This window comes from Rousettus aegyptiacus, unplaced genomic scaffold, assembly GCF_014176215.1.
Source record: "Rousettus aegyptiacus isolate mRouAeg1 unplaced genomic scaffold, mRouAeg1.p scaffold_m13_p_1, whole genome shotgun sequence".
Lineage (NCBI taxonomy): Eukaryota > Metazoa > Chordata > Mammalia > Chiroptera > Pteropodidae > Rousettus > Rousettus aegyptiacus.
Window position 1 is genome coordinate 156303675 of NW_023416284.1, and position 15098 is coordinate 156318772.

General features: G+C 38.0%; 1 protein-coding gene across 2 annotated transcripts; it reads left to right on the top strand.

Annotated features, from left to right (window-relative positions):
- Positions 1–617: 617 nt before the first annotated feature.
- Positions 618–14510, top strand: HEY2 (hes related family bHLH transcription factor with YRPW motif 2). Of its 2 annotated transcripts, none has more exons than XM_016161353.2 (5): positions 618–860; positions 2805–2883; positions 3009–3092; positions 5374–5455; positions 9338–10161. In XM_016161353.2, exons 1-5 carry the CDS (start codon positions 778–780, stop codon positions 10021–10023), a joined length of 1014 nt encoding a protein of 337 aa, XP_016016839.1. In that variant the 5' UTR covers positions 618–777; the 3' UTR covers positions 10024–10161. The 2 variants fall into 2 exon arrangements, with proteins under 2 accessions (XP_016016839.1, XP_016016838.1); XM_016161352.2 differs by having other exon boundaries at positions 649–860; positions 9308–14510.
- Positions 14511–15098: the final 588 nt, after the last annotated feature.

A 15098-nucleotide genomic window follows, 5' to 3' on the forward strand; every position in this document is an offset into this window, starting at 1 on the left:
CCTCGAGAGCTGCCAGGTAGAAAAGTAACTTTGATTTAAAGTTTTCAAAAACCCCAGAGGGCAAATGTGACCGCCAGGGTCAACCAGTCAGCAGTTTTGGTCCAGACAAAGGACAGCCGAGTGGGGAGGCTCGGTTTCGCCACGGCGCCTCCCGACGTCACAGACGCTCGCTCACATTCAGCCACGCGCTTGGGGTTATTCTTTAAACACAGGACTGAAACTTTACCCGCAGACGGCGGGATGCGAAGGACAGCCAAAACCCAAGGCCTAACAGCCCGCCCCGCGCCGGCCCGCCCTCGCCGCGCCCGCGCCCTGGTCTGCCGACTCCCTAGCTAGAGATAGCCTCGCGCTCACGCTCGCGGCTGCGGATCCCCGCCCGCGCCGAGCTCCCAGGCCCCAGGTGTGAGGCCGGGTTCCCACGCCTCGGCTGGAGCCTCGCGGCGGGTTCGGCGAGCGCGGCCCCGCCCCTTCGCCCCAGCCAATCGCGGGCCACGCTGGCCCCGAGGAGGCGGTGCCCGCCGGGGCGGTGGGGGCCAGCGCGCGGGAGGCGGATGAAGTGACCCCGCCCGCGCAGGGGGGCGTGGCCGGCGCCTGCTCTTGCGGCGGAGCTGGGCTGCGGCGTGGGAAAGAGCCGCGAGGAGCCGACCGCGCCGCCGCCGGAGCCGCGCCTGCCTGGGCCGTGCAGTGAGGGAGGGAGGAGGCAGACAGGGTGGGCGCTGCGCGCCTCTCGGAGTCCGTGGCTCTGGCCCGGCTGCGACCCGCGCCGTCTTTGCCGCGATGAAGCGCCCATGCGAGGAGACGACCTCTGAGAGCGATATGGACGAGACCATCGACGTGGGAAGCGAGAACAATTACTCGGGGTGAGCGCGGGCTCGGCGGGAGCTGCCCGGAGCCTAAGGCATTGGGGAGCTTTGTGCACGAGCGGCTCCTTGGAAATCCCGAGGTTCCCCTCCGCGGCGTCCTAACGGAGTTCGGAAAGTTTTGCCCGAGAAACTTTGAGTAGTGGGGTGCTCGTGGAGAGTTCGTTGGGTGGGGCGAGGGATGGTTTTTACTTTAGGGGTGGGGCGCAGAGGACCAGGGACGCGACTGAAAAGTGTGCAGAAGTTGGCGAGGGAGGGTCCCCGGCTGTCAGCGTGGGGCGCGCGGACAACCACGTCCGGGCGAAGGGCGACGCCCCCGCCATCGAAACTGTATTTGGGAGCACTTTCAAAATGGGCCAGGCGAAAAGAAAAATAAATTGATATTTTATTTTTTAAAAGACTAAAAAGAAAACCTCCTTTCTGGGGAGCTTAAAGCAGTTTGCGATGTCAAGACTAAGTAGGTTGAGCTTTCCAGGTTGACCGTGTGTGACTTGGCTGATGGGAGAGTGAGTGACAGATGTAAGGATCCTTTCGGGCATCATCTCTTTGACTGCTTGTTCTTAAGTCTGGAAAAGATCTAGGTCGTGATCACAGAAGCCAGACCTCCACTTTCCAGTGACAGAGGGAGATTACCGAGGCATTTTAGTGCCAAGGCAGGTCAAATGATAATTGCTTCTAATTGGCATCCCCACAAGCACCTTAATTATTTATCTGCAGCTGTCACTCAAAGAGCAAAATTCTTCCTACCTTTAAAAAACTTTCAGTAGTTTTTTTCTTTTAATACTATTATTTTAATATGTACAAACCAAAGTCTGAATTCAGCAAGAGCAAAGATATTTACAGGAAACATTATTTGCAAAGTACCTTCTAATTAAAAGGTTGTGTCATCTTTAAAAAATGAGATCAGAAAAACAGAAGATGTTATGTGAAAGGCGAAACCAGTTGAGAAGGGGTGGGAATGAGGGAGACAGTTAATTCAGAAATAAGATCCAGAAGTGAGAAGGTGAGGTAATAAGAACCTGGTGTTTGAAACATTTCTAAAATGAAAGAACAAATAACAGGAACCCGGGGAATTTGAGAACATAAAGAAGCATAGAATCCATGAATTATGAAGAGTAACAGATACAAACTAGAAAGAATGGTAAAAATTCAAAGTGACAAAATAATGATTTGATTGAACTTTCAACATAAAATATCTTTTCATTAGGAAACTCAAGATGAGTTGCAGCTCCTAGAGGTTTAAGTTTATATTGAGGACACAAAGATACCCACATTTCATTGTCAAAGCAAAACGTTTGTTTACCTAGAAGTTGATCTAATTTGAATTTTTCTATCAGTGACATTATGGGGGCATTTTTAGATTAGTATACAAAACATTAAATTTGTCTTTTTTCAGTTGTAGATATGACTAGTTGAAGTTTTGAAATAGTAAAATAACTTCTATTTATTTTAAAGATTGCATCTAGTGACAGCAGTTTGACATGTGATGGTTGTGAATCTGTTTGATAGTGGTGCTAAACATGGCTTTTATTTTAAAATAACTTTGCTTTGTTCAGAGTATCTGACTGGACTGAGGAGGATGATGCTATTAGATATTAGCTGACTTTTAAGAAACATTTATGAGTGGAACTAAGAAGTACTAATAATCTAACTTTTCACGCTACCCATAATTATTTCACTGGGAATAAAAGTTTAGGGATGTTTTCGTCAGTGGATTTGGCATCTGGATTACTCCTTAAAAATTTTTTAAAAGGTATAATTCTTACCTAAAAAGAGATATAAGGGCTAAAAGCAAATTATGTTAAGAGTAAAGCAAGAATTAAGAATAAAATAACAAACCTGAACTGTGCAACTACTCTGAATATTTAATAGGTACCATTAAGTACCCAGAAGAAATAATTGTTATGTTAATATAGCACCTGACATACTCTTTTTATTTTATAGGCAAAGTACTAGCTCTGTGATTAGATCAAATTCTCCAACAACAACATCTCAGATTATGGCAAGGAAGAAAAGGAGAGGGGTATGTGATTTTTTTCTTTTTATTTCATATAATCCAGCCTAATGTATAACAGTTTTGTTTTTCTACTTCGAATAATTTTATTAATGTATTAGTAAACTTTTGTTGCTTTGCTTTCTTTGGGATAGATAATAGAGAAAAGACGTCGAGATCGGATAAACAACAGTTTATCTGAGTTAAGACGACTGGTGCCAACTGCTTTTGAAAAACAAGTAAGCTACCCTCACCCCTGACCACCCCACTAAAAAGCTCAAAAAATCTGATTCTCTCATCTGGGAATGTGGGTTCTTATTAAACTTCATTAAAATAATGGCGTATGTGCCCTGATCTGGCATAGAGCAGTGATTTCAATAAAATGCTTTGTTGTGGCAAAACTATTAAAACCATAATCCATCGTGAAGTTGAAAAACATTTCCTTTCTTGAGCTTATTTTCCCCTTAAGGGTAACAGTGCTCATGCTTTCTCTGTTCTTTCTATGAAGACCAGTAGTGGTTTTGTTTAAAACCGAGCTGTATATGGTATTCTTTAAAAAAAAAAAAAAAAAAAAAAAAAAAGATAATATATGTGAAATTTCATTTTTGTCTCAAACAGTAAAAAAAGAAAAAAAAGAAAGTAACCTTTTCATTTTAAAAATGACCAAAGTCTAGGAAGTAACATCTCTAACTTTGTTTTCTAAATAATAGTACTAAAAAATTTATTTACCAAGCCACTTGGTTTCATTTTTAATCTCTGAGTTAACAGAATGATGTTCAATTTACAGTATGTTTTTGGAAGTTCGGTAAAAATCAAACTACCTATATGCCCCATTTCAGAATTCAACTATTCCTTTACAAAAAAAAAAAAAAAAAAAAAATCTGCATACTTTTAAAAGAGTAGGAAACCAAATATCTAAATAAGTCGTTTTGGAAAAGTTGTTTCTCCTCCTGCTGCCATGGCTAATGGCACAGATTTCTAAGAGCATCCTTCAAAGAATATGGCATCATACCCTTGTTGAAAATACTTTCAATTTAATTCAAATAGAACATAAGAAGCAGTTGTTTGTTTATTTCATTTTGTTGTTTATTTCATGAACCACTAACATTATAAAGCAAGCCCTACAAAGCCCTTGGAAATTATCCAGGCTGCAGTTTTGTTATTAGTCACTTTCACTGAAGCTACTGTTTCTTCATGGAAAAATAGAACATTGACAAAAGTACAAGATGTAATGCGTTATTGATTATACATTTTTAAGAGAAAAAAAGCCACCCATTCTATTAGTTGAAACTCTTTGATGAGATAAGTATAATATGGAAGTTATTGTTTTGATTAGTAGCATTTTCGATGATAATAGACTGAAAATGAAAATACCAGTAATCAATGATGTTTTACTTTGAGTCCTGAAATATCTACAGTTTTAAGGAAAAATCAGTTTGGTGATTTTTTTTTTCTTAGTATGTTAGATTTTTTTCTTAAATGTAGACTTAAAAGCAAAAGTCGGTTGTTTGGCATTTAGTTACCATAAACACAGACTTTCTCATTTGCCGAGCTTGGCTACAAACCCTTAGTGAGCTGGCCCTGTCACAATATGATTAGAAGGGCGTTCTTTCCAGCAGTTTAAATAACTGGCATTCTCACCATGTACTGGTGCTGATAATTTTCACAAAACAAGTAAAGCATAGGAACCTGAAGTAAACTTCAAAAAAACATATTGATTTAATTATTTAGCTCTTTCAGGAAATTAAAAGACACCAACAGCACTCTGAGATAGTTCAAGGTGGCACATTTTTATTTCAGTTTGTTTCTAGAGGTTGCCTTGTTTTAAAAAGGGGACACATAATATATTTTCAAGGCAGTTTTTTTAAGAACTATTTTAAAGGATTCAACTATCCTTAAGCATTTCTGATGCTTACTAGATAAATAGTAAATTATGCCTTCTTGTTTATGATCTTGGAATTCACAGTGACACCTGCTGGTAATTATTGGGAAAAAAAAACATTAAAAGTCCCCTTTTTTTATTTTTGGTTTTGCTTACTTAAAGACTTATTAGAATTTTCTATTTTTAAAAAATCTACTTTCAGCAGTAATTTGCTAAGATCTTATCTCTTTTTTCCTTCAGAGTTATATTCTAGACCAGCGCTATATAGGACTGTTGTATGTCCTACATAATTAGGTAATAAAGTATATTATTAACCAGAGTACTGATTGGATGCAAAATTTAAGATTTTCTCAATCGTAATATTTTTGGTGGAGTGATCTTGGGAGCATAGTTATTCTTATAATTAAAAATTTGTGTATTATGTCTTTTAGTTTTTAAAAGTTAAGAAGGGAAATATCTGTCATTTGGCGCTACATAGTAATTTGTGCTTTCATGTAAAATTCAGACAGAATTCAGATTTTTATGTGAAAAAATTAAACTTACAATATTTTAATGAGAGGGAAAATTGAAAATTCAGTATAAAATGTTTCAAATTAGTTTCCATAGGACTTACAAGACTTTATTATTTGTTTATGCAGGGATCCGCAAAGTTAGAAAAAGCTGAAATATTGCAAATGACAGTTGATCATTTGAAGATGCTTCAGGCAACTGGGGGTAAAGGTAAGTAGGTGACTTCATTTTTTTTCTCCCTTTTTCATCTTTCTGTTTTTCATTTTTTCCCTCCAGGATTATAAGGAAGTCATAGTTGAACAGTTCTTTAACAAGCTAAGATAGGAGGTCTCAGATTAAAGCCATGGAAATCAATGCTAATGGCAGGATTGAACTCGTGGGAAAGAACTTCTGGAACAAAAGAAGCACTTGACCCTGGGCTTGTGTTTGCTTTCATAATACTGTGGGAGTAAAGCTTCATTTACAGCAGCCTGGTCAGAGATTTGTTTGGGACTTTAGAAGCACATGCTGGAATCTGTACAGAAAGACAAACACACAAACATCCAAACATAAACAAGAGGTTAGAGGCAATCTTTTTCTTCTTTCCCTTCTCCCTAACCCCCCATTAAACCAGATCTAAAACTCACTCTAATGCAGCTATCCCAAAAGAAGTAACTTTAGAATTACTTTCATGGCTGTTTTCAGATTTTGGTTTGTTTTGGACTTAGACTAGACAGAACATTTGAAGTACAGATAGTGAATCTCTATTGGAAACTGTTAACAGAGTAGTCATTCCTGCAAAGAGAAGACTGGAGCAAACAGGTGCCCTGGGCCCAGTGACCTGGAGAGATGTCCTCTATACCAGATACTGATTCAGGGAACAATTGTCCAGGAGATCTGGGCAGACTCTCACTTAATGCTAAAAACAGAGTCAAGCTCCTGAAAACTATAATATTTATTCAGATTTCACTGTTCTGTTTCTCACACATCACTCAGACTGGATTTTGCCCTTTTGTATCTTTTTCACCCTCAGGCAAGCCTTTACTATTCATCTTACCGAAGGGTGTTATTTAATATATTTGACAGCTGGGAAAGGACAGAGTATCACAAGTTGCTAAGTGCTGCTTCACCTACCCACTGAAGGCTTCTCTGTGCTCAGCGTCAGCCTTTTACTACGTAATGTCACAGTTTGTCATAGATCAAGGCAGAAAGAGGGCATTGGAGGGAAGTAGCTAGTTCCCAACTGGTAATGGAAGTATTTCAGTATTTAACTCTTCTATGGCCATACTGCTGAGGACATGTGAAACACAGCCCTAATCATCACCAATCTTTCTCTGTGTCAGATGGGGGGTGATCATCATACATTGAAGCCCACATGGTGTGAGTTACCCTTGGTTACACCTTCTCAAGGAACTTTCCTGAATGAATGGGCATAGGATGCAAACATTCTTATGTAATGGAGAAGAGGACTGGATGAAACCTTAAAAGCCAAGCATCTAACCCATCTTGGCCACTGCCTCACCTTTGATCTGAGGTAGAAGTACACCACTGCACTGCGGAGCCTGTTCTAGTGCTCTGAGGAGTAAAGGGCCCTCCAGCCCCATGATTCTGTCTCTACACCTACTACTTCAGGATTTTGGGAGACCTATTGAGTTAGCAATGGTGCAAGAGACGTTGCTTGATGATGCCGCCTCCCTTGGTATTGCTAGCCACAAGGCTAAGAATTCTTATCAGGGTTTCAAATATTTGGCATGAGCTATACTTCTAAAAGAGTAATATTGTTCTTATGCCCTGTTATAAAAACTAAGTTCCATCTCAGTTGCTATTCTTGGCTACCTGAACAACTCTGAAATTCATCCCAGAATAGTTTATGTACAGACATTTCCGAGCAAGCTCCATACAAGTAGCCTGACTGCCAGGTTGTTAGATAAATCATCGAGCAGGAGAATGTGTGGGCCTTGGGGAAGGGGGACTGGCAGTGTAGGCTCCCATTGTCCAAAATTCACAACTGCCATAGGGACCTCATAGTGTAGTGGTGAAGAGCATGGACTTTACAGTTGAGTTACCTGGTTTCCTATCCTGTCTCTGCCATGGATTAACTCTGTGACACTGAGTAAACTGCTAACCCTTTCTGAGCCCCAATTTCTTCACCTGTAAAATGAAGACTGCTAGTGTCTACTTCACAAAGTCGTTGTGAGTTTATTCACTTAAAGCTGTAGAACAGTGATGGCACAGACTATGTGGTATGGACCCATGTGCTATTATTTTTGGCCTAATATCCATTCATAAGAGACAGCTGCTCATCATTTCCCTCTGTATTCACAAACAGGATAGGAATTACATAATTTATATTCCTTAAACTACAACAGAGGACTCAGCCATATACAACAACAAATAGCTAACTACAAATTTTAGTTATTTCATGCCTGCTCATGAAAATTCTGTTTCATCCTTTACAGTAATTTCTAAAGAGGACTTAGGAGAGTAACCTAAATTTCTAAATCCCTTTGGGTTTCTGAACTCTCTCTGCTCTGATGATCACGTCCTTCCTTCTCTCATGGAAGTCAGAATCTGCAAACCCCTCACAGAGAACCCTGCAGACCCTCATATGAAATCCCTCAGTGGAGGCCGCAGCTTTAGAAAGAGTTTTTCCTCTTGATCCCAGGGACTTTGCTGATAACTAGGCCAAAGTCCTAGGATACCTATTTTTGTTGATCGTCCACATTTCATGATATTCTCTTATATCATCTTTGTGCTGTTTTGTTGCATTTTAATGGTATATCTTTTTGCCCCAAATGTCATTTTGACTTCCAAATTTCCATTGGAATTCTAGCTTTAGGATTTTGAGTATTGTGACTACTGCTTTCCAAAGTGCTTTGATTACAGAATAAGATAGTCTAATTAGTAATAGGTGATAAAGTAGGCAATGCTTTGATCTGCAAAATCATAAGAAAAGATAAATGTAAATGCCTTACATGAAAATAACCTTGTTTGAGTGTGGTATTTCTCATTTATGTTTACACACATTTCAAAAGGGAGTAGACTAAACTTATAATTCGAAAATTGTTAAAAATACTTGCAAACGAGAAAGAATCTGAGGTCATTCATTCAAAATAGTGACATTTTCCCAAATGTCTGATTATTATTATACCCTAATTTGGCACTGATAATAATCAGATATTACTGTTTCTCTATTCTAACATATTAATTTTGGATAAAAATAGATTCTCATAAATATGACCCAGCTCCAGACAGTTTTATGGTAGTAACTTTAGGCATGAATGCATATACACTGACACAGTTAACGAACATTTTTTTCTTGGGGGATGCCAAAAAAAAATTAACCAATGAAAAAAATACATTTAATCTTCAGGAAAACTATAAGTTATAATAACGTTATATCAGTAAACCAGCCTTATATTGCCTAATAGAAAAATAAGATCTTCAAACTGAGAACCCCAAAATTTTTTAATCATTTTGTTTTTGTTAAATTTTTTCATACAAAGTGATGATAAGATGTTTTTACTTTGTTGATAAAAAACCCACTATGAGTCAAGGAGCATTTTTGAATTTGTTAAGATATAATAAGTGTTGTTACAAGAAAATTCCCTGTTTTAGAAAGTCCTAAGGCTGCTAAGATTAATTTCACATCTCTGTTATAAATGCCAAGAGAGTTAGGATGTTTCAGATAAGCCCTTTAATCTCTAACTTGTATGACAGAGACAGAGAGACTGGAACTCTCTTTTACCGATAAAAAGTTTACTAGGAATTTCATTATTCACACTACAGAAAGAGAGACATCATTTTTTTTTTTCTGGAAGTGTTTGAAATGAGGATGTTCTTAATTTTTCCCCCCGCTGGTGCTATTTGGTTGCAAGAACAACTGTAGTATATGTGTGCCAGAGTTGTCACACATGTGAATTGCAAAGTACACTTTCTTAACTTCTACAAAAATTACAACCATAAATAGCTGGCCATGTTTTCAGAAAGGGTCGTCATTCTACTTAAATCTTCTGAAAGATGGAATAGAACATGGTGGTTACTCAGTAATTGGATCATTTTTTTCTCTCGCTCTCTCTCCTGGCCCCCGACTCTGCTCAAACACCCTTGTAGGCTACTTTGACGCACATGCTCTTGCCATGGACTTCATGAGCATTGGATTCCGAGAGTGCTTAACGGAAGTGGCAAGGTACCTGAGCTCGGTGGAAGGCCTGGACTCCTCGGATCCACTGCGGGTGCGACTGGTTTCTCATCTCAGCACGTGTGCCTCGCAGCGGGAGGCGGCAGCAATGACGTCTTCCCTGGCACACCACCACCACCCGCTACATCCGCACCACTGGGCGGCGGCCTTCCACCATCTCCCCGCAGCCCTGCTCCAACCTAACGGACTCCACGCCTCGGAGTCGACGCCTTGTCGCCTCTCCACAACTTCGGAAGTGCCTCCTGCCCATGGCTCTGCTCTCCTTACAGCCACCTTTGCCCACGCAGATTCTGCCCTCCGGATGCCGTCGACGGGCAGCGTTGCCCCATGCGTGCCACCCCTCTCCACTTCTCTCTTGTCCCTCTCAGCCACTGTTCATGCGGCTGCAGCAGCAGCCACCGCAGCGGCGCACAGCTTCCCACTGTCCTTCGCAGGGGCCTTCCCCATGCTCCCTCCAAACGCAGCTGCAGCCGTGGCAGCCGCCACAGCCATCAGTCCACCTTTATCGGTATCGGCCACTCCCAGTCCCCAGCAGACAAGCAGTGGAACAAACAGTAAACCTTACCGACCCTGGGGGACAGAAGTGGGCGCTTTTTAAGTTTTCACTGAACTTCTTGCAATAGTAACAGAATGTCCTTCATTTCAGAGTCAGCTTAAAACCTCTCTGCACCCTGAAGGTAGCCATACAGATGTCTACAGATCCACAAAGGAACAATAAATCTATTTGAGACACAAACCTCACAACTCGGAAATGTGGTATTATCTTTTTTTTTTCCTCTTTTTAAGGCAGCTTGGTAACTGACATCAGCAACTTTTGAAAACTTCACACTTGTTTCCGTTTAGAATTTTCCTGGAAAATATGTAGACTGTACCATCCAACAGTGCATCAGTATGTCTCTGAATTAGAGAAGAAAAATGCCCTCATTGAATTCTCTTGAAACTAGATGGAAAAAAAATATATATTTGTGTTTCATAAGTGCCTGAGCTAGTAAAGTTTTTTTCCTGAACATATGACACTACACAAATAAAGAAGAGCATAGTGGTTAGATTAAGAAAGGAAAGGGGCAGAAGTGTCCTGTTAGGCGGCAGATGTACAATTCCAGACAAAAGTACTCATTTGAAACTAACAGGATTTTATTGGCCAAAAGGATTGCTGAAAATAATTTTCAAATCGAAAGACCTAATTTTATCTTAATTTGCTTTCTTTTTACAGACTTGCCAAGTGGTGACATTCAGTAATGCATTGGTATAAGCAATTATTTCATCAGTGCTCAGATTAACAAGTATTTCTGCCCTGTCTGTAAACCCCCAGGCACTTTTTTTTTTCATGGCTCAAAACATGGTGCTTCTTTATATAAACTGCACATTTAGAGAGTGCACCTAGGAACACTTGCCCACAGAGGCTGTTTGATTCATGCCAACCTGAAAACTCCAGTTTGTAAAAGATTAATATATTCAGTTTTATTTGGACTGTTTTACATATGTATCCTCTTCATTTTGTCCTGATAATGAGTACTGTCTATTCTTGTCACCTTTTTGGAAGAAATTCCATTTCTGGAGGTAATGAGACAGGGAGAGAGCATTGGGAAGAGAAGAACCACGGTTTTTAAAAGCTCTTTGTAAAGCTCACAATTGCCTTTGACCCCAAATCAAGATGAATGTATGCAATGGGATGTATATAAGTTATTTTTGTCCATGCCTAGACTAGTGCTACATAAAGGTGTTTTGATTTTGTTTTGTTATTTTGTTTAATGACAAAATAATCTCTTAATACGTTGAAATTAAGCACGGAGATTTTGTTTGAAAGATAATGACACAGCATGTATTGTTATGCACTTCATTTCTCTGCTGTGTGGAGAAAGCAATAAACATGAAAATGTTAAACATTATGGAAAATTATACCTTTAAATATTTGTTTTAAAATTACTGTACCTAGTCTTTTTTGCATTATTTTGTAACCTTTTCTATGCAAAAGTCTACATATCGCTAATTAAATGAAGTCCTTCTTGACTATTTTTATGTGGATGAGTTGCTTTGCAGAATGGAAAGTTGTTATGCATTTCAAGCAAGACCTTCCTTCACTAACAAGTTTAGCCATGGCTTTTCTTTTTCTCTTTCAAAGTCATTTGATGTAATTCACAGCTGGCTTGAAAATAGCATTTATCTAAGCTTATAAATCAACTAAGCATAGGTAGATATGACATTATTTGGAGGCAGGAAGTGATCAGTTTCCTCTGCCTTTATTCTTAACCATGGTTCTTGGAAAAGTGCAAATACAGGATATCTAAATAATAGTATACTGAACATAGGCTAATAAGCAAGAATGTGCCATATATTTTGTAACTCAAATATCTGTAGAGTGTTTTTAAAGGTAACATAATCTATATATATATATATATATCACACCTCCTGATGATAAATTCTCTGTACCTACCTCAATGAAAATTTATTTTGAAACTGTACAGATTACACAGATATCACTCCTTCAGTGAAGGCTGAAAGAAGCTATTTCACAGTTCCTGGAGCTAATGGGCCAAACATATGAAAAGAATAAAAGTGAATATTTTTATTACGCATATAAATTATGCTCAAAGGTAAAACTGGGAAGCTTCTTAAATTAGTTTTGAAAAATCAAGCATATAGTTTATTTAATTTGTTCTGTCTGGAAGTGGGTAAAAAAAAAATGAACAAAAATATCACCTTGTTCCTCCTTTCTGAAGCTCTGTGGTTATTATATCTGTTAGCTCTGATGGAATTAGGTAGCAAATAAGAAAATGGATTAATAGTATTTGAAGTTTGCTTTTTAATCATGATTCGTGGTCAATTGGCATAGCAATCATTTTTATTTAGGATCTAATAGCTGATTCTGTGCCTATTATAATGTCAGCATTTAACAAACTTCTTTTTTGGAATGTAAACCATTTTACAGATCAGAATTTTTTTTAATTTTAATTCAATATTAAGATAATACACCTTCTTTCCTCCTTTTCTCTCTTTTTCCCCCTGACATTTTTCTTCTTCCCAGGTACACATGTGGTATTATTTTTCAGTTTAATTGATTAAAATATTTACAAACCAACTTGCCACATAGTTGTTAGGGGTTGTCAGTGTTCCTAAATATAATCATTGTCAGTAATTTTAGTCATTTAAAATTAATTGATCCTCAGTCAATGTTTCACATTATCAACTTTTAACATTACATTTCATTTGTTCTGTTAACTTTACCATTGAGTTTTCCATCTCTGTCAAATGTTTTGTGAAAGTGGTGTTCTACCTTTAGGTGTGGTGATTTTCATATTGCTACCAACATGGCAAAACAATTTGTTTTTTATATTTCAAGGGAAAATGAATGTTAGGATTTGATTTATTGGTGGTTTTTATATGTGTAAAAGTTAGTTGCAAAATTAACTCAGGATTTTGGGTAGAGGAAAAAAGGATGGGGAGAGAAAAAGAGAAATTTTTAGAAATTCAATCTTCCCCAAATGTTAAAAGCTATATGTATGCCTCATTAGTACAGTTTTGTATTTCACATTCGTGAGCCATGAGGTATGTATTGAGTAATAGCTGTGTACCCAGCACTGTGCTGTATATGTCACGTTTCAAATGGTATGTAGTAACACATGAAAGTGTGATCCTACCACCTGACAGTGAAAGGTATAGCTGACACCTTACCTTTCCCAGGGACCCTCAGAAGAGATCCATGCCCCAAAGGTGAGGAAAGGGGTTTTGAGAACTGTTTGATAGGCTTTTTGATCTTGAACTCTGCAGGGCTTTTAAAGTGGTGTTGAAACATGAAAATGTCCAAATAGTAATGTGAGTGACAGCTCTATGATCCACATGTACATCTGTATTAATCATAATGAAGCTTTCTGAATTCTCTTCTTTATATATTCAACTTGCTCCTTTTGCCATTAATTAAGTTAGCAATATAAGAGTAATCACCTTAGGTGACATCAACACAAAGCAAGATGATTTTAGAATTCCATGTTTTTATAAGTCTAGGATTCCATCAATTGCAAGATGTACTATTGGTTTAAGGTCAGTTTTTATGAAAAAAAAAAAAAAAACCACAATGTGACTTTACACATTGATCATAAGATATCCCAATTTCCAGAATGTAAATGAAAAAAAAAAAAAGTATCTTGGATTTGAGAATACTATAACATAATCTTGTATTCTTGAATGTGATTTTTAAAATCCATAGCTAGAGATGTACATAGATTGAAATGTGGCTGATTTAGCTTACTTTAAAAATATCTCATCAGGATAGAGTCCTAGTCAAATCAGAATCTGGATTGACTTTATAAGTTTAATGATATAAATATAAATGTATTTTTTAAGATTTTAATGTTTTTATTGCCCAGTGGGACTAATCTTAGCTGATCTTTCACTGAAGAATGGGATTTGACTTTCCTTGTAATTCTTTTAAGATCTAAGCAATAACTGAGGTTGTGAATGTTTCAGCAGCTACGACAAAGCATTATTGCCAATATGACATCATAAACTGTGACTATAGATCATATTTTTGAAAGGATAAGTTTTTGAACTCAGAAGGTCTTTAAAAGAAGACAAGCTCTCTAGCTTCCATAGACAATCTTGTATGAGGGATCAGAGTCATATGAGAAATGGTTCCCTAGGTAACCAGGTGGCACTTTCTCCTTCACTTCTAACTTCACAGGGATGGGGTTGGTCAGGGAATCGGGTCATCCTGTTTAACTGACAAAACCAGCACCCACTGTAAGTTACAGATCCAAAAAGTAAAATAAAATGTAATACTAACAGCTAATACTGTCCCATTGTTCTCTATGCTAAGTGTTCGAAATACGGTGTCTCATTTAAGCCTCATAACTCATATAGAATACATAGTATCATCATCTTTACATATTAGGAATTGGAGAATAAGAGGTTAATTGTCCAAGGTTACACATAACAGGTTGAGCTATTATGTAACCCTGGCCTGTCCGATTCTTAAACCCATACTTTGACCTCTAGGCTATGGCTTTAGATAGTGCTATTTTGGTGTAAGGCTCATTTAGACTAACCAAGAATATTTCAATCTGGGATCACTTTGAACTAATAACAAGGGTAAATCTATCTGTAGTATTAGTATAAAATCCTCTACCAAATCACCCTTTTAATATAGGATGAAAAAAGAACAACTCTACTTTATTTTACAACATAAAAAAAATTAAAAATTATTTTGACAATTATCTAATTTTAACCTTCAACTTTCAAGCAGGTCATAGCTACCTTATCTAATCTGTGAACCAAAATGGTGAAGTATTAAGACTAGATATTTGAGTAAATTGAGCTTGAAAAAAAATCTCAGTCTTCCATTGGATATAAAAGATAGATTTTTTTTTTTTGAGGGGAGACTGCTGGATTATATTGAATGCTTATACATTCCTGGTCCATCATGTCATAAAATAACATTCTTTATTTGGTCTATGAAGACCTGCCCAGTAACCCATTCACTTTCATAATTCTCATTCTCAGGAAGGACTTTTTAATTAACCTAAACTCCAGGCTAGAGTTAAGCATGTTTCCTATAGCAGTTAACAGTTTATATGTGTATAATTTTTCAAAAGTCTAGAGACATTTAAATGTGTCTTAATTCTTAGTCTTCTGAGAGCTGAATTTTCTGTTTCCTCAACCTTTTGTCATTCTCTTAGT

Excerpts from the sequence above, each read along its gene's own strand:
- HEY2 (XM_016161352.2), top strand. The coding sequence starts at position 778 with ATGAAGCGCCCATGCGAGGAGACGACCTCTGAGAGCGATATGGACGAG. Across the intron at positions 3,093-5,373 it reads CAACTGCTTTTGAAAAACAA|GGATCCGCAAAGTTAGAAAA; the intron begins GTAAGCTACCCT and ends TTGTTTATGCAG. Across the intron at positions 5,456-9,307 it reads TCAGGCAACTGGGGGTAAAG|GCCCCCGACTCTGCTCAAAC; the intron begins GTAAGTAGGTGA and ends CTCTCTCTCCTG.